We start from the raw sequence: 20,084 nt of genomic DNA, 5'->3' as shown, positions 1-20,084 counted from the left end.
GATTTTATGACTAAGAGATCTTACTTCAGTCTCCACAGATGCTTTGAGTTTTAAGGTACCCAGACTCAAAAAGACCAAGCAAGTTCAGTTAGAAGACTACATAAAACTAGGTTCAATCAATCCTGTGCTATAGGATTGATACACTAAACAGAAGCAGTAAACACTATATAGTTCCCTTTTGCTGTGGCAAGAAGTCACAGAACAAAGTTGCAGCTGGGATACTCTGATTTTATGCTTGTGGTTGTGCAGTGTCATCACACTTAGCGTTACTGACCCAAACATAAGCCACATAAATTTTACTAGGTAAAATCCACAGGCTTTGGAGTGTGACCCTGCAAAAATCTGCTTTGGAATCCGAGAACTCATTATATGACCCTTGTCATAACTGAAATGAAAGTGCAGATATAAAAATTGGCTAGACAACAGTTATCAAATCATGGAAACGGTGTTAAGAATAGTCAAAACTGTGCTGATTTATCAAGAAGGAACTAAGCGTGACTCAGTTGTTCTATCAGACTTCCCTATTCTGATAAATCATAATGCATACTGATTTCTACACCCACAAATTGTCACAATTAAAGTGTGCCATTACAGCCACTACATCAGTAACTAGAAAGGAGAAATGTTCCAAAGAAACCCCATACCTTGTTGATTAACAGTGGCAGATTTTACTTTGCGCTTGACTTGCTTCTCTTTCTCAGGATTTTCTCTTGTGGAGTTATTCCTAGTGTGATGACTGTAATCAGACTGAGCAGGGACTGACACAATATTCTGGTTCTTGGAATGTTTGGTTGAATTCTCCAGTACTAGAAGGACAAAAAAAAAAATGTTGTTCTAGTCAACTAGTTTATACCACAATCATTCTGATCTGGCTCAAAAGGAACTCATGTTCTACTATAAATAAACCATTTGAATAGTGATCTAGAGGTAAGAAAGCTTCCTGGATAAAACAACACAGCCTAACTTGCTGAGTTTTCCTCTGAAGAATCTCAAAGGCTCTGCATCTTGAAAACAGAACCAGTCTTAACTGAGACAAATACACTGGGTTTCCAAAAAGTAAGTTTTATATTTATAAACATTCATGGTTTAAAAGACCCCAGCAAAACCCAACAAAAAAACCCTGAAACAGTGAAAAACCCCAACTTGCCTGACTTTCCTGACCCTGCAGTAGTACTAGACTTCATAATTAAAGGCTTTATTGTTAAAGGCTTTGCTCCTGAAGAAGTAGATGGTTGCTCTGTAACAGCCACTTCTGTTGTTCCCCTATTGCTTCTAGTCCGCACAAGGGAAGAGGTTTCAGCTGCTTTTCCATTCATCTGAGGTGGAGCATGTCTCAGTGCTGTTGACCGTGCAGGTGCAGAAGATGAAGAGGTGGCAGCAGTTTCTGCCTTCAGCTGAGGTTTTATTAATCTCCTCTTCCTTTCAGGGCTGCAAAAGGAGTAACAATTTGGATCCTGGATGACCACTTTCTTACTCCCACGTCTGAGACTGTGGGAGTAAACCAATCATCTCTGTATGAAGTATGTTCAAAATATGACATTTACTGTGGAAACTCATGTAGTCGTGAGCCTCCAAACAGTGAATCTTTACAATAAATGCTACAGTTACATGACAAAGCACGATGCCATCACTACCCTAATGATGCTGTTTTACTGTACATGTTTATTGGTTATTTGAATTTTAAGGACTTACACTAGGATAGCACTAAGTAAAGTTTTAAACTCTTCCACATCATAGGGACTTGCATGTCAAAGCTACCATTCTGCAATATAGGGAACAGTAAAGGAACTATTAAGAAAAAACCAAACCACACTAAGTTCTGCTGTACAGGTATGCCAAACTGGCACAGCATTTCATGAATACTTTACAGGAATTAATGTACCTGGATGCAACACTACTGGAAACTGAGCTGCTTCTACTTCTTTTTTTCCTTCTTTTCTTTATTGTATTTCTTTTATGAAAGCGTAGGGCAGATTTATAATCCGATAAAATAGAACTTATGTGTTCTTCAAAGAAAGCAGACAGCCGCAAACTCATGCTGTAAATCTAAAAAAGAAAAGCCAATAAAAAAGCAAGTTATATACCTTTCCAAATCATCACTGTACTTATTTACCATTGAGCAACAGATACAAAAGTAAACTGATACGGAAATGTTTAAAGGAAATGTACAGTCTGTCTCAACAAATTTACGCTAATCCATGAGTAGGTTTAATTATTTTCATGTCTTTGACAAGTGTGTTACAACTGAAGATTACACACAAGTTAAAATTAGAAAAGCCACCTTTTCAACTGTCCCATTCCATCTGCCTTTCCAGAAAGCATCCCTTTCTAGCTTCAGCAGAAACCACAAAGAGATCCTTAACTGAATTTTACTGTATCATACCAAGGGTGAAGAATCTGATTTTCTTCTGTATTAAGTTGAGTCCTTATATCCTGTATTTGAACATCAGGCCATTCCTTTGAAGCAGGCTCAAGGCATGTATTAGAATTATGTAGTGTTGATTCTTAGGCAGCCCCGACAGCGAGTGGGAGCGTCTATTACTGACTGAAGAGAGATCGATCACTGATCAGCCCTTCTTGCTAGTCACCTACTTACGAAGGAAATTTGTCCCTACATTTTAAGACAATGAAGTCCTGATGATTAATTTGCTATTCAGAACAGCCAAACATAAAAGCTGCTAATAATTCCAGTTTAAGTAATGCATGTTACCAGAAGAAAAGCTACACAGAAGCCTTGAACATGTGTATACATTTACAACTTTCACTGCTTACAGATACTGTACCTACAAGTCAATTTTAGAGAAAAGCATTATTAACTCTACCATTGGCAGGGCATTTCAGTATTAGGAAGAATGTGAACAGCTTTGTTTCCCAGAAATTCTAAGCATTTCATTACAATCTCACTGCATACTGATAAGCAGCATAGAATTTCATTATCCCCCATTCTCTATACCTGTGTATTTCAGTTTGGGGCAACCTCCAAAACAAAGGAGTTTGTGGTTCCATACGTGTGTTTTCAAAACCTAGTTTCTTCACAGAAACACCAGTTAAATTCCACTATTGTACCTATACTCATGTTTCTGCAGATCTTTCAATGTGGCTCTCCCTTAGCATCCACTTTCAAGTATTTATTTTTGAACCATACTTGCAGAACATCAGAACTTCAGGCATATAAACAGCACAAATTCCTCTAAAACCCCAAACTATACTACTTTCTCAGAAATATTCTCATCTGAAGGTCAGAAATAATGAAGCTTGTTTTTAAAGTAATCTGTTAACAGTGTCTCTTTCCTTTTTTTTTGGGTCCCATATTTTTCAGATGTAAGTATTGTTTCAAACAACAAAGAAAAAGTCTTACCCTTGATCTTTTACTTGGTGTATAGGCCTTGGAATTGCTGAAAATAAGTCTCACATCTTTACATAACTCCATTGGTGACTCATAGTTGCCAGCTTCCAGTGTTTCTCTAACAGTAGAAAAATCCATAGGAGTGTCGATAATATCTCTGTAATCCTGTTGAGAAATAGCAAAGCCATGTATTACAAGCTTTCCCCCCCCACCACGAGTCTTAATGGAACATTTTCATTAGGATGCATTCGACGAACCTGTTCAAAGCAAATGTCTTCTTTAAATAGATATGGAGGGCAATTTGCTCCTTTCCACTCATACACAATGAAATTCCTCAACAGGATTGAGGATAGAAGTTAACTGATACAAGACTTAATTAATTTTAAAAAAGGATTTACTGAAATACAGAGCTCAAAATTTGCATCCTAAGGGCTGTATGACTGACACACACTCATGAAGATAACTGTGATACGAAAGTGTGACTACGAGCTTTCTGGATGGCTTAACAGCTCAGACTTGGTACTAAGCCTAACATCGTTTTTACATATTAACTTTAAAATACGACGTCTGGCTATTTGAACCTGATCAGAGGCTTAGCACATCCCTACTGAAACCAGAGCAGTTTCCCAAATGGAGACCTGACAATTTAGGGAAGTAATATTATAATAATGAAAACTCCACAGGCTTAAATGGGACTGTGTTCAAGCCAATGACATAACTTTTCCTAGGCTATGGGAGAAATAGAGGAATATCTGTGTGAAAAAAAAGCTTAAACACCAAAATGAAGTAAAACAGTTAATCCACGAGAGCAAATAGAACTTGTGTTGAGTGCCTCTGAATGTTAAGCAGGTGTGTGACATCAGGAGCAGGGCGTTTCATACTTAAGCCTAATAAGGTGCTCTCTCTCAAACCACTTAAAGATCTCAAAACACAAAGGGCCACCTGTAGTTAGGCCATGGTATAAAGCTTAGTTACTTCAAAAATGACAGTGCCCACTGACTGCATACGTGTCAAGACAGACATATCAGTGACTTCTGAAAGAGAAGCATTTCTTTTCTCTAATTGGGAAGATTAATTTCCCCCATGTTAATCACTTTAGAGTGGTATTTTAAACAAAACCTTCAGATATGCTAGAAGAAAAGTATGCAAACCCTTTGGCTTCGTTACTTAAACTGAACTAAAAGGCTAAACCAAATCCAAGGCAACAAGACTTTCATGTTAAAATATTCTGAAGTTACAAACTAGCTCATGGTTATCTGAACTCCAGTGCAGTCACCCAAGCAGAAAGCGAAACTGGGGAAAGTCATCATTACTACAGTTAATGGTTCACTACAGTTCTTCAGTGGGTACTTTTTCTGAATCAAGCCCAGATGACTGATATGAAAATTTGTTTTTTGTACTTCTGAAAACAAAAAACGACCCATGACAACAATGGTCACACACAACAACCAAACACATGTACTTCACATATAACCATTTTTCGCTCAGAAAAGGGAAGACAACTGTAAAAGCTGTAACTTACTTAACATGGCATCCCTGAATACAAACCAGTTTGCAACTAAAGTACAGCAGAGAAGTATAATTTCTTTTGAAATGACTTTACAAAGACACTAAACATTAATATAAGGCGACAACCAAGCACTGAAAAAAATTTCTGTCAACGGAGGTGCCTGAAGTTAAGAGTTGGAAACATGGTCACAGTTTAAAAAACAAGAACCAACCACCTAAAAACTGGATTATAACTGGCCTTCCTGTTCCAAAATACTCACTGGATATTCAAGGAGATCCACTGGTTGTCGAAACGGTTCAGAATCCTCACACTGAAAAATGAGATTCAGCAGCTCCTGGCATTGCTTCTTCCATGACTGAACATCATATGACTGAGCTCTATTACGTAGCCGCCGCTTTGGCTGATGATCCTGAAATGACAATGTTGTCTGGTATATATTAAATAAACTAGCTGTTCTTACACAATCTAATGGAAAAGGTACCCTGCAGGATATAAATTCTAACTGATGAATCCGTGACATGCAGCAGCACAGACAAAAATGCTTTTGCAGTGATCACTAGAACAACACATGACTTTTAAGTTCAAAACTTTCCAAAAGCTGACATTAGATGATAATAAAAACACTTTCAGTTTTGCATTCGTTTAACCAATGCTTGTCTAATTATTTGTAGCACTGTAAATCATAAAATAAGATTTACCTTTCTTTTTCTAGTGGAAGTTCCTGGCACATTTGTATCTTTCTCTTCTTCCTTTGAGCAAGATAATGAGTCGCATAAAAAGGTTAAAAAAATGTAAGCATGTACGAGTAGGTGAATTCTTTTATACTTCATTTATAATTTGATTTTTTTATAGTTCTACCCCTGTCCCTCTGGGAAGCATTTCACGTGACTGCCAGTTTTGAGAACCTCTCAGAATTCTAAGCAGCATCTAAATTCTCCAGCAAGCTGCTAAAGCATTAAAGGAGAGGAGCCTGAATTTTTACCCAGTTTCCCAGCTGACAAACAAGAAACATTTAACTGACAGAGAAGTACACCCCACTCCCTTACAGCGACAGAAATTGGTACTTTTGTACCCAGCAGGACAGAGACAGCAGCCCTGTTTCTCCAGTTAACCAATGCCAACGTCTTAAGACACAACCACTTACTTCATCAGAGTCAGACAACACTTTCTTCTTCATTGCATTGTATAATGGAATTATGTCATAGCAGCTCTGGTCTCTGTGTAAAAAGAAATACACACTAACATTTATTTTCTATCTACACTTATGGGATCAACTATATTATGCCTATGATAAGAAAAATGTTTACAAAGCCATTCCCAAATAAAATGATACAGTGTTTAGCGATGTATGAATACTAAGAGGACTGCACTAATGAGAAAAGCTTGTCTTCAGCTCAAAAAAGCTGTAAAATATCTCTGCACTCTGTAAAATACAGACCATTTAACAGTGTCAATGTTTTAAAATTGAAAACCATGATCTTTTACCATGAATGCATAAGCATTAGAAAAATCTAACACTATACCACTTAAACAGTACAGTGGATTTAGTGTACAAAAGTGCAATTCAATACATTAGCACCCATAATGCAAGACAGCTGAAATGTAATTTTTATTTGTGTAAGGACTAACACTGTTATTATATAAACCTGCATAATTAAATCAGCAAAACAAACACTGATTTTCAATTCTTGTACAACCCAGCAAAAGAAAGCCCAAAGGTGTTCCACTATGTAGCCATACAAACCACTGGAAAACCAGGAGTAAATACTCAGCAACTCTACGCTGGAATTGCAATCCATAATACAGGCTACTGTATTTAACTATAATTATCACTAGAAGAGCCAGGGGAGAAGGTGAGAAAAAGATCAAGCAACACCCCCTTCCCTATTTTCTGCTTTTTAAAGACTTGGGTAATTCAAGGTCTAAGCCCTGGATTCTCAGAGGCATCTAAATAATTCACTCTCATTAGAATCAAGGGGTTTGCCTTCCATGGTGGTCTAGGCCTTCTGCCCCACACTAAAAATACAAGTCTGGGCTTTATGTGCATTGTTAGTTCACTTACATGGGTATATTAATAAACACAAGCTATAGGCCATTATTAAGGAAGAATATCCACATGTTAAACTAATTTAGCTTAGCCAATTAAAAAACACACTTTGACAAACCTTGAGCTGCTTAATTAGTCAGAAGGAAACCCCATGTAAGCTGAAAATGTTAAAGAACACAGTACTAGAGAAGCCCTTTAGAAACATGTGTGTTTCTAACGGTGCATTTCACTGAAACTTTTGAGTATTTTTCATTCTCCAGCCAATATCAGAAATCATGAGCCCTGAAGATACAAAAAATTTGTGTACGGCGTCAAAGTCCAACATTTCCAAATACATAATGCAATTCTAATGTTTTAAGAGCACACAAAAAATAAGAAGATTCAATTTAACACGGAGAAACTAAATTACTAAAAATATCATGATTTTTGTCACACTAACGAAGTATCTTCTTGTTTTTACAAGGCAGGAACAGGAGCATTCACAGTGTAAAGCAAATAAAAGCAGTGGACACACTCGGTAAGCTCTTCTTACAAACTTCAGGCTCACAGATGTATCAAGTGACTGAGAAATCTGAAACATTTCCCATTCAGTTTTTCTACAGACAATAATAAAACATTTGACAGACAACTACTATCTGTCGACCTCAAAGCTTCCAATTTTTATTTTGCATAACACCATTTTCAATCACACTATAAATTGTAAAGACTTCAGAATTAAATGCCCACGATTACATTAACATAGGAGTTCTAATTTTGAGTTTGAATACTGCCTAACTTAACTCTAAATGTATCTATCGCTCCATGAAGTTAGTCAGACCCATTTTTATCATTTAGCAGAAAGTCTCTTCAAATAAAATGCCACGTCAATCTATGCCAATCAATGTATTACAAAACTTTATGTTGTTTTGCAAATGTAGGCATTCTTTGTCAAGATGAGCTTTATTCTTTTCTGCCCCAACAGCAGACAGCAGGCTTATTCAAGCTGCAGTACTATTTCACTTTAAAATTCAGATCTGAAAAGGCTGAATACCCTGGGAAGAGACAGGAGCAACAACAGAGCTACTAAGCAACTCACTTTATGAAGTGCAGCAGAAGATCTGTGACAAATTTGGCAGATTTGACAATAGGACTTCCAGGTTCATTAAATGTGCGAGTATTATGTTCTATGTACCGGACTTCCCACATTAATGAAGAAAGGCGCCTGTACGTGAAAGGAGGGAAAAGGGGAAGGGAATTAAAAAAACATGCTTCCAGCAACATATATGAAACAGGAGAAAAGCCTTACATCCTTCTTCCAATGTATTATCACATTCATCTTTTTGGCTTACACTAGATCAGAAAACATGCACGCTCTGAGATGTTGCCCTATGTGACCAGCAGAAGGCAGCTTCCTCAGGTTTCCTGCTCTCATGTCCTGCAGTAATCTATACAAATGGCTTTGAGAATATACAGCTGACACTCCTTGGGATAATTCAGCTGTGATGCTTCAGCTTTTATACATAACCCAGCCCCTACCACCTCTTAAATCACAGCTGAGGATCACCAAAATAGTAATAAAGAATTTATTAAAAGTATATATTTTTTCTGACAGATAGACAATGATAAGAGTTTCCTTCCATAGCTCTGATTTAATGACGTAACTATACAATAGACACAGTATGAAAAATGATGCACGAAAGCAAAAATAACTGAAAAAATAGACCCAAATCTAGGAAAAAAAAAAAACGCACAACAAATTAAACATTTGTGATCTAAAAAACCCCACATTATTTCAAATCAAAACTCTGACAGCACAGAAGTTACAAATACTAGCATGAAAGTAGAAGGTTTTATGTAAAACATGCTGAAAAGCATAAGCACTTAAATGCAATTTAATAATGTTTATGGGTCCAGCATTTAATGCTATGTGATGCCAGTAGTGACTAGGAAAGTTTGTAACTATTCTGTTTGGTTTTGCATTTTTCTTTGTATGCCAAGACTCCTAGTTCAGAGAAGAGAAAGTGTGCTTTAAGGTAAGCCTCACAAAAAGCTACCAAAGTCACAAGTGATCTGAACAATCCCTCCTTCAAAAGGTGAAGAAAAAATGTTACTAGAAAGCACAACACAAGGTGTTGCTTATTACCTAACCAGGCTTTGGCAATACTAGAAACTAACAACAGAGGCTTAACTGAAGAAGGCATGCTGACTGCCAAAAATATCTACTTACTCTTTTGACAAGAGAAACAAAATCCAGAAAAAAAATCGTCTCCACCTCCAACTGCAAAGCAGTACATTGCAGAAGTGAAAGCTGGATTACCTTATGTCACACAATAAACATGGAACAATAAATGTGCATTACTGAATTACAACATCTGAAGAAAGAGGTGGCTTTTTTTCTGAAAATTAAAAAGTGATTTTAATTTAGAATTCAATCTTCAGTTAGGACTCAAAACACTACAAATTAGCTTTGAAATTTGGCCCAAACCAAAACACCATCCATGGTTTACTCAAAACAAGTATTAGAGGGACACTGATCTTCAACCCAGAAATATCCCAAGAATGAAAGGAAACAAAAGTAATTTAATGGAGCATTCTCCTTCATAGATAATACTTACTGCAAAATAATACAGCAATTTCAATCCCTGGTTAGGAAAACATCAAAACTGTGCCAAAAAGTCAACTTACTTCTGTTGCTGTCCAGCAATTGAGAATTTCAAGGCCAGTAATTTGAGAAGCTATTTTCTGTGTAGCTTCTTAAGAGACATTACAAGATTATTTTTTTTTAAGCACATTAGGACAAACACACTTGACTATTTCTAAGATTTTACTTATTAAAAAATAGGGTTTTGTTTTTTAAATTATAAAATGGAAACTTAATCCTTCTGACTAAGTTTGAATGTTATTTGCATAAGCAGGAATCTGAATGTCACATAACACTGAAATACATTTTGGAGAAGAGATGTACAGTCCTTTTTAAAGTTTTACAAAAGGAAATCTTATCAAGGATAGAAGATGGGAGAAATGGAAAGCACACACCTGTACCTATCTCTTACTTGGGTATTACAAGACAAAGAGCTGCCAAAAATATGGTTGGCAGTATTTCACAGCAGGAACCAAGACTTGGATCTAACCTGTAAAATCTGCTTTCCAGTCTTTGTTTAATGGTACTGAGGTCTGTGGGATATGCCACAACAGTGCAATACATTGGGTAAGCTTGGAGATCCACAGGTGCCACAAATGCAGAAGCAATATCTAGACAGAATGAAAAATAAATAAAAATAAGATATATTCCACACACGTCCCTTGGCAGCTTCAAGATTCACATCCTCCCACAACATATGCCATTTCTTAATGTCTGAAACACACTTTCCTTAGTGTGTTTATAAAATAGCAACAATAACTACTCTGAAAATTTGTGACAATCTCCATATAAAAGTGCTTGCTGATATGTATGCTCTAAGTACAACCACTGCAGTCACTACCCATTCAGTTGTACATGAAGCACCAATGTTCCTCAGAGACAACGCAAATGCATGTAAGACACAAACATTTGAAAAGTAGATTTAAATGTATAAATTATATATAAAAACATGCAGCTCAGTATTGTTATTTACAATATAGGGCGATTTCATTTGGTTTGATATTGCCACTCTCCCACCTTCAAAGCAAGCAATGCATTGAATTCTTACCATAAAGTTACAGTACTATTTCAATCTCATTAAGACTGAAAACTACACTCAAAGTAAAACAGAAACACATCTTCTGTCCCTACCTAACAGCAAAGACTTCTAAAACCAATCCATCATAATGCTAGCAGACTGCTGAGCAATTTAAGTCTATGCACCTATACAAACTTGTTTTTTTTTATTCTTCCTGTGTTTAGGAGCATCATGAGTGCTTACACACATGCTAACATTTTATACCTCGAGGGAAAATACCATAATATAAAACCGTAAAAAAACAAAAAACCTTTAACATCTCTCAGGAAAAGTCTTTAAGAACAGACCGTACCTTGTTGCTAAACAGACTGTCCTTCTAAAAGCTGTTTACTCACTCTGAAGAATGTTCTAGGAACTGCTACTTTGTACTGATACATACCACATATGCTACAGTTAAATCCCAAATTAAGCAGCATGCCGTGAAAGGTAATGCAAAACACATAACCATTACTCTTAGACAACAGAGTGAGAACAAATAGAATTTCATTTCCTCACGCGTTTTTTTTTAATGTAATTCTATAATTTGGATTACTATACTGTATGGCTATTGCTTTCCTTCAAGTACTTAAAAAATCTGTTAAGAAACAATTATCTGTGACAACTTATATATTTAATTTATGACCAGTGCTAGCCTGGTCATAAACCCAAGACTGCTGACTTAACACAGTTTTCTTATCACAAAACATACAGAAGACTAATGATTTAGCAGGTATTTCACTGGTGGATCTCAGTCTCCGGCACCTACCTTCAATCATGTAAATGTTGCAGTGATGTGTTAAATGTTTTAACAGTTACCTTTTCAGAAGCTGCCTGTAAAGACTAATTGCAACTAAAGACTAACTTAAAAGCCGTTTGCTATTCAGTTGCAGAGAATTAATCACTTTTTCCTAAACATTTTTCTAACTGTGCAATATGGGGGAGAAAACAGGAGTTAGAAAAGCCTACTGAAAGGAAAATCTACACATTCTCGCATTAAGCATAAAAGATTCCCCTGACTGCATCTGCTCGTAATATAGTTAATATTCTGTTTATCATGAAGTTTGCCATTTTAACCCCAAGAAGATTCTGCTAGCCAAAGTAAAAAAAACTAGGACTTGTTTTTCTCCTGTAAAACCCAAACCCCTAGCGTATTTCAAAACAACAGTTACCTTTGAAAACGGGAGAATTTATACTCACTACATGAAAAATTAAAATATGTGCAATGCTCAAGTTTTGTTCCAGTTAATCTAGAAGTAAAAGGTGTATTTTATCACATTCATTTGGGTAATTTTAGAAGTACACGTGAGCCTATTCCCAAAAACGTAACATAAAAGCATCTCCTGTATTATTCAGCATTTACCTAAAGTCATGAGTTGGTTGATCCCTGTGATAACTCTGTCACACTCCTCATCTCGGGTCCTGGAACCCCATTCTCCATCCAGAGGTTTGTAGAGCAGCGTTCTACGTTCATCATCTGTTAAAGGAACACTAGTTCCCAGTTCTTCTGGAAATACAGCTGGAATGTAATAACATGAAAACTAAATAAAATACAAATCTTTGTATCTTGTGCAGTACATATACCTGCGATTCAAAGATACATAACATCATTTTACTAACCAATACAAATGCATAGTACCCAATTCGCTCAAAGACATTTTGGATGCAACTAGTATGCTTTCTGTATATTGCTGTATAACTTAAAAGAATTATTTAATGGTTACTTCTATGCTTACTTATGAGTGCCAGTATTATCAAACGTTTTCTAGAAAACACAAGGAAATAATGTGATTCTACTTTTGTTTTTTAACCAGCTTTTTATGAAATCCAAAAAAATCCCCAAAAACTAAGCGAGGAAGGAAGAAACACAGTATTCTTCCCTGGGAACAGTGCACAAACTATGCCGTCCACTGCAGCACATCTATCTGCCACACATGCTGGGCCAGATAGGGAGCAAGTCCTCCTGTTAATCAAACTATCACATAGGCATATGCTGAATCTTCAATACACTGAACATCTGCAGTCATGCTGACAGGTCTCAGAAAAGATGACACAGGGCACCAGTATATCTTTAATCCTCCCTAACTGCGCAAAACTGTACCTTTAACTGTATGTCATCTGTTACAAGTTTTTTAACGTCTCTATTTCCAACATACACTTAGTTTGTCAAAGGATAGCTGTATTTTTCTTTTGCAGTTCATTTATCTTGACCCACTTTTAGTTTAATAATTGCTTTAAGGATGTTCTTGAAATGCAGCTGGTTTGTGGGCCTTCCCCCTACTGCCCAAGAGAAACAGCATTATTTAAGTAAACTCATACAACATTTTTTTCCTTCTTTAAACACACTCTTTAAGCAATTATGTTATTAATGGACAATACCATTAGTTGGTATCAGCTCCATGTCCCAAGGGCTCATCTTCTCAGTATCACCATTGTCCCAGCTTAAAAACAAACAAAACAAACCCCACATTTAAATTATCTACTAATATTGCTTCAACAGTGTAATTATTTAATGTTTGTAACATAACTATACATACACCACAGACAATGTAATTATTTAATGTTTGCAAAATAACTATATATATACCACAGAGTATTATAATAAACTGGTACAGTGAGATGCATGACTGAATTTAATGCAAGCAAGTTGCTTAGTCAATCCTTCAAATGAAGTAATTAAATAAAAGATTGATCATAAATTTACTAACCAGACATTGTAGCACTGAAATAAGCTATCAGGATAATCAGGCTGAAGAGGTTCCTGGCTTTCAATTGTTCCAAACCACCACGCATCATCTATCACTGACCTGAAACGATCACCTAGGTGAGAACACAAAACCATTTTATCAATACAAGGAACCTTACACCTCCAAGTAAAAGCAGTTTTTAGATACCTTTGGCTTGATGTTGAATACAGAAATCCTTCTGAACATTTGCAACATCGACAGGCAAAACGTTAAGTCGCATTCAGTTAAAACAAAAATTAAAATTCTTCCTAAAGGCTGCTTTTAAACAAAAAGTTAATATGGCATTAAAAATTATTAAAAAAAATCTACCTACATATTCTTCATATATGCATTTCTTGATTACATATAAATGTAAGACATTTCAATGCTGTAACTTTAAGACTCAAATCTACTTGTCTTAAACACTACATATTATCTTAAAGTAACCGAGTACTGCGATGCTTTTGTACGGGGGAATATTCTGAATATTGCTGAGCTCCTTCTCAGTTTCTGAAGTGCTTTTCCAGCTACCCAAATGCAATCCAGAGGTTCATTCTCTTTACTATGAAGGCAATCTGACTGATAAAGAATAAAATTTTTAAAGCTTTTCCAAAAGGTTAGCAAAGTAATTTACTGTGATTTGAAATGGTTTCACTACTGTAAAGCATTTGCCTAGCTGAGAAAAAAGGTCACAAGTGTTATTAAAAAAATTACACATGAGAATCCATGTACTACACATCATCAAAAAGCCCAACATTTTCTGTAACACATATCACAGAATTTAGAAACAATTTTTAGTGGCGTATTCAGTTTGCTCAATACAAGAACAAATGTAATTTAAGTGCACGATTCCAAAAACTGCAGTTTTTTGTTTTCATGGCATGGAACATACACACTCTTTCTCAACTGCTGCAGTATTTGCTCTATTCCAACACATCCACGCTCTGCCCAAATGCTTGCTGCAGTTGTCTGAATTAGTAAGAAGAAAATATATTCTCAAAATTGTTCTTTACTGCATTTTTTTTCATTTAATGGATTGCAAGTAATTCTATGAGAATTACAAAGCTTCCATTAATAGTCCTAAGTGTGATGATTGTAAGAGAACAAAGTATACCAGAAATATCTGAAATGGCAAGATCAAAAATATAAGAGGTGATGCTTTATTATAAAGGAATATATTTTTCTAAAGAGCTCTTAAAGCACAGTCTCCTAACATGTCACTCCCTAGCAATCAGTTTTACAACAAAATGTGTGTAGGTACAACTGCAAGTGCCCTCATGGGGCTGAACATTAAGCAAATGAAAACCACTGAAAGGAGCGTATCCTGGCAGCAGTTCTGATTTTTCAAGAGCCACAGCATTCCTACGGACAGAACGCTAAAGCTGAAAACAATTTGTTTGAAAAAGCCCAGAGAACAATCTCCTGAATCATAGTTTTTCCAGTGTCCTTTGTGCTGCTTCATCTATGTGGACAGCAGATCGGAAATTCTTACTGGAAGGATTTAGCACAGTTTCCCAGGACTTTTTAATCACCAGGTGTCAGCTTGATAAAAATGTAAACTGTAGGTCGAACTTAAAAGTGGCTGCTATGTAAGAGACACATATGCACGCTTGTCTAAGACATATAGCTAAAGCTGCACAAATCCTGCAGAATGTAGCTTTTAGCCATGTATTAATCTTGTAGTTAAGCTATAATAAAACAAAGATATGCAATAAATACAATCTCACTAGAAATAAGAACCTGTCACTTCTCAAACTTTGTTCTTTCCAAAAGGATTAATACATTAATATAACTTTAATATTAAAAAACTCCATAAATACATTCTTCCCTAAACAAAAAAAAACACAAAAAAAACAAATGACCAAAAAGAACCAAGACAAAAACAAAAAATCCAACCCCCCCCCCCCGCCCCAACCAAGCCAAATGATAAAAACACACCACAAAAAAACCTAGCAAAACCCCCCCACCAAAACACCCAGGATTGTTATTTGTTGAAGGATCAATGCTTTAATGACTTAAAGTGGAGGCAGAAAATTTAACATCCAGCAACTCCCCAAATAGTTGCTATAAAAATATTGATTTATAGGCTAGGTGCCAGAAATCACAGAGGAGTAAGGAAGATAGTTACAGTAGTCCTGAGAAGACAAACCAGCAACTGCATGACTGAAAAAAATACCAGTTTGTTCATAAAAAGTGAAAGTTCAGAAGACTTGACCATGTCAGATAAATCTTGGAGATTTCAGATTCATTTGGTTGAAAAGTCAGGAACAGATTCAGGTACAGTTCTAAGGCATTTCTCCTTATCTCCTTAAGGAACATTTTTATACCGTATTCCACACTGCCACAAAACAGTGCATGATCTGTCCCAGATACATAAGCATACATTAGTAAAATATCTGAAGTGTCAACACAGAGAGCAGGGTAGCTATCTGGAAGGCCTCTGGAAGAGCTGTAGCAGTTTTAACTGCAGTGTCTTTGCTATCTCTGCTTTAGCATTTCATACGGCCTCAAAGAAGGAAGCTATTTTATCACTAGTTCTACCACCCAAAAGAACTGAAGAATGAACTCTAATGCACACCTGTCAGAGTTACAAGCTGGTATTAGACACCACTGGCCTTAAACTCATATTTATTTACACTGAAGTCTTGATAAAAGGTTCTGGCACTTTTATTACTTTTTGTGCAGCTCTGATTCCTTCCACACTGCAAGTTTCTCAAAATACAGTTGCTAGCCCAGGAAGGAGATGCTACCCGTGCTTGTTCTCTTCAGGGCAGCAAGAGCAACGTTTCAAAGTCCCTAACTCCTGGATTTCTATAATAACAACTGACAGATGACATCTGGCTAGGCCATCCACATACAAGGTATAGCAGCCATTATTCTACTGCTGCTTCGATCTTGTGGGAAAATATGTATGGCATGGCAGAGCAAGACAAGACCACAGATCCATAACCATCAGGAAAAAGCAAAGCTTGCTGACATATCAGTAGATGTTGCCCAATCTTGTCCCTTAAAAAAATCTTTAAACCAAAATGATCTTTAAAGAAGAAATCAAGGTATACATTTCCTACTGCATCAGAAGCTGAGGGTCTCTGCCAAAATCCCTACAGAATCAAAGATAAGCTGTCTTTTCAGACAACAGAGAATACAGTATGAGATGATATGGAACTTATTAATACGGTCATATGTAATTTACACATCTACTGCTAAAGCACACATCTAAGTAGGCATATCATGATGTGTAATCAAAGGACAGAAGATCAATTCATCTTTCCTGGCAAAGTCAGGTAAGAAATGATAAAGAAGTTTTTAATATCCATCTGTGCCACTTCTTCAGGTTACTTAGTTATGATGAACTTGAGAGGACAGCACTTTGAAAATTGCAAGTACAGACTAAGGGGGCAGTGTATTTACAGAGATGTTGTATGTTGGATCAGTCATTTCTACACAGGCAGTCAGATACACCATCATGTTATTGCATTAAAATCCACCATTCTCCTACATGATGCTTTGCCTGCAGTGGCAAGAAATGCTGGCAAGTCAGCTTTGTAAATATTAGCCACAGCTCCCAAATTAAAGAACCACAGGAACTCAGTTGGTACAGAAATCACTGCTGCTTTACAGATGATGTGTTTTTAACATTAAGATCTACTTAATAAACAAACAAAACCCAACCCAACCAAACAAAAAAACACCAAAACAAAACACAACAAAACCAACCCAACCAAAAAGGAAGGCTATCAATATTTTGCTTTTAGAAACATGTCACTTCACAGAATATACAGAGATACTGGGAAAGACATTAACACTGTCTGTTATTCTGTAAATATGGTATCATATACAAATTCTCTCTTGGGGGAAAAGAGTTTCATCCTGAACTCTGAAAAATCAGTAATACTTGCTTAATCTTTTAAGTTTCAGAGACAATCTAAGGCTGTTTTTATGAATGAGAATATACGTATTTCCTGACCTCCTTAACACCCCCCCCCACCGCCCCCAGATGTTCATATTATCATAATGGAACTTTCTCTCCACCTAGGTTAGGTTCCACTGTTGAAAGGTGGTCTTTATTATCATATGAAAAAGATGACTAGGAAATAGATGTGACTGAAGGACAAGCCTGCCACTGACTTCCTCCAGTATACAATACTTGGAAATAATTAATCACAGGCAAAGCAAAATGAATAGAAAACGTTCCCATTCACACGGCAGTGAATTATAATCATACGCATTTCAATAAAGCTAAAGCATAAGGGTTTTAGAACAGAATTCGAGCAAATATAGAGATGGGAAAGGCATTCTCTTTGTACAGTCTAGAAGTCATGCATTTCCTATTTCCAGTAGAAATTCCAGAAATAGACACCCCCCTCCATTTCTAGTTAGCAATGCAGCTGTAAGAGGGCCTTAAATCAGAACAGAGACAAGCCATATATAGGCTACAGTAAATTATTAGTTACCAATAAACACATTTCTAAAAAGTATTCTTCATTTCTCTCTACAAACACACAACTGAGATTTCCTTTGCACTTCCTTTTACAGATTACCTTCTGTATTTTGTTTGCTTGCTTTAGGCATCAGTCAGGGGTGAAACAGCACTCCGCATCCAAATATACAGAGCCTGTTCTCCAACTTCAGCAGAGCATTAGGATTTATTTACCGTAAGCTACTTCTTAGTAAGTTATCATGAAAATACGTAGACACTTAGAAAAAAAGCAAACAAAGCCACACCAAAAAAATCCTCCCCACACAACTCACCTATATTCCATCGCCTGTGTTTTGCATCATCAAACTGCTGCCTCAAAACTAGGAAATCTATGACATCTGGCATATCGTGGTACCTAATTAAAACAGAACACATAACTATTAAGCGATAAAACAGCAAAAGCATAAAGTAAAGCACTTAGGAAAAAAAACCAAAAAAACTAAAAAATTTCAATTCAATACTTCAAAAGCCAAAGTTGAAGTCACAACATTAATGTTATCTTTTAACTTTCAACCTCAGCCCCTGGTTCCCAAGATGGAATCCCACAGTTTGAATACAATACTGTTTTCCTTACTTCATGGTGAATGATCCTCCAGTTAGTTTACCCGTATCAGGGTCAAGAAAAGCCAGTTTAAGACAGCAGAGAGTAGGCAATCCCACTTCATACTTAATCCCAACTATTTTCATCAGCTCTTGCTCCTGGAATAAACAAACTGTTATGTACCACCACTGAAGTTAAGATGACTATAGTAACTTTCTAAAACGTGAAAATACGGGTATACTGAAAAGATCAGACTTCTGCCAGAACATGCCAAAATCAAGTATCTGAGATTCAGTCTTTTGAAACAAGCTATTATTTCCACAATGTAACTTGTCTGAAAAGTATTTTGCTGTGAAGTGTGACCACCTCACTTGCTCAAGCAGATGCAAAAGGATATACAGTTTAAGGTTTGATTTCATTTGAATATTTATTAGACTAACTTTTCTCCCTTAATATTTTAAGAGCACATTAGAAACATCCATATTAAGAATTAGTTTCAGTTAGTTTCCAAATTTTGAAAAATATTAAAATACAAACAAAATAGAAAATAAGTCATACCCGTAATTCCATTTTATGCCATGGCTGCTTCTTGGGATTAATATTATATATTTTGTTCTTTTTTGCCATTACAACATATGCTTCATGACCTTGTCGGAAATAGTAGACCTAGAAGTGAAATGTGACAGTTATCTACCAAAGACTTTGAGGAGCTGAAATGCTAGCATATCACTGCCATACAATGTGTGTACTTTCTATTTTGTTATCAATTTTTTTCCACCTGGTTTTCCTGAAAAAGTCACAGGTTCTCAAAAAAAAAAAATAAAATGCAGTGGCCAATTAAAGCAGGTATCATAGAAACATTTATAGAAATATGTTCTATAACCATTTTCCCTATGAGCAAAATATCCTAAACTACACAAGACAAAAACCAAAAATCAGTAACGGAACCATCTATTTATTACTGCACTACAGAACAATTCAAGCAACATCAATTCCACTAATCCATCTGTTTATTCATCACTGTTGGACAGCCCTAAGATGACAATCAAGTATTACTAAATTCACTGTCTGGCTAATCATATCCTTTTAGAATGAGAAATATATTTTAAGAGGATAATTCTGCTGTTTCTTATTGTTCTTGTAAGATTCTGGTATTTGCTTCACTGAACAAATAGCCCAAGACATGAACAAACAGAATATTTGTATTTGCACATTTTAAATTGAATAAGCACATTTCAAGTGCTTATTTTTTTAATCCTTCCACTACGAATTTCCACGGTTCAGACATTCAGAGTCTATTAGTTTTACTTCGACACCGCTGTACATGGTATCACGTGGAAGAACGTTTTTGTTATAAACCATCACTGTAATGAAGCAGTATGCTGAAAACCTTAAGCATATATTCAAGAAATGCAAAACACAGTTTTCCCAAACTAATTAGAATAAAGATCTGATTAAACAGCTGTATTCCAGCAATGATGCATTCCATACAATAATCTGTTTACAGAAGTGAAAAACTTTTATTTTATAAATGGCTCTAAGCATTGCGTCTTCTGTCAAAGGAACAAATTCAAAAGATATCTTTGGAAAAAAGAATTTACGTCTTTTCCAGGAAATCATACTTTTAATCTTGATAAATTCCCACTTCTGCACGCTTGTTGTAGTACCCAGACAAAACTATTCTTTATTGTGCTAACAGCAGAATACCCCAATGAGTAAGCATTGTAGCTCGATAATCAAGACAGGGCAATTGCAGTCAC

At 36.1% G+C, this 20,084-nt stretch overlaps 1 protein-coding gene across 3 annotated transcripts in view; it reads right to left on the bottom strand.

Moving 5' to 3' along the window:
- The window catches only part of PHIP (pleckstrin homology domain interacting protein), a 110,314-nt gene that overhangs the window by 7,573 nt on the left and 82,657 nt on the right, over positions 1 to 20,084 (bottom strand). Inside the window, exons 25-39 of one of the 3 annotated variants that reach the window (XM_061460431.1) lie at positions 18,883 to 18,990; positions 18,358 to 18,482; positions 18,056 to 18,138; positions 13,286 to 13,397; positions 12,957 to 13,018; positions 11,941 to 12,096; positions 10,014 to 10,134; positions 7,979 to 8,104; positions 6,001 to 6,073; positions 5,555 to 5,605; positions 5,116 to 5,265; positions 3,359 to 3,511; positions 1,883 to 2,046; positions 1,148 to 1,428; positions 645 to 806 (exon numbers count right to left, since the gene is read on the bottom strand). In XM_061460431.1, the coding sequence (XP_061316415.1) occupies positions 645 to 806; positions 1,148 to 1,428; positions 1,883 to 2,046; positions 3,359 to 3,511; positions 5,116 to 5,265; positions 5,555 to 5,605; positions 6,001 to 6,073; positions 7,979 to 8,104; positions 10,014 to 10,134; positions 11,941 to 12,096; positions 12,957 to 13,018; positions 13,286 to 13,397; positions 18,056 to 18,138; positions 18,358 to 18,482; positions 18,883 to 18,990 (1,927 nt within the window). Of the gene's footprint in view, positions 1 to 644; positions 807 to 971; positions 1,429 to 1,882; positions 2,047 to 3,358; positions 3,512 to 5,115; positions 5,266 to 5,554; positions 5,606 to 6,000; positions 6,074 to 7,978; positions 8,105 to 10,013; positions 10,135 to 11,940; positions 12,097 to 12,956; positions 13,019 to 13,285; positions 13,398 to 18,055; positions 18,139 to 18,357; positions 18,483 to 18,882; positions 18,991 to 20,084 lie in introns of those variants that run through there. The other 2 variants (XM_061460429.1, XM_061460430.1) reach the window with 2 other exon arrangements.

This window comes from Pezoporus flaviventris, unplaced genomic scaffold, assembly GCF_033815535.1.
Source record: "Pezoporus flaviventris isolate CSIRO_AGI_PZ_B2104156 unplaced genomic scaffold, CSIRO_AGI_Pfla_v1 ptg000031l, whole genome shotgun sequence".
NCBI classification, from domain to species: Eukaryota; Metazoa; Chordata; class Aves; order Psittaciformes; family Psittacidae; genus Pezoporus; species Pezoporus flaviventris.
The sequence above is the reverse complement of the archived record's forward strand: the minus strand, read 5'-3'. Positions and strand labels throughout refer to the sequence as shown.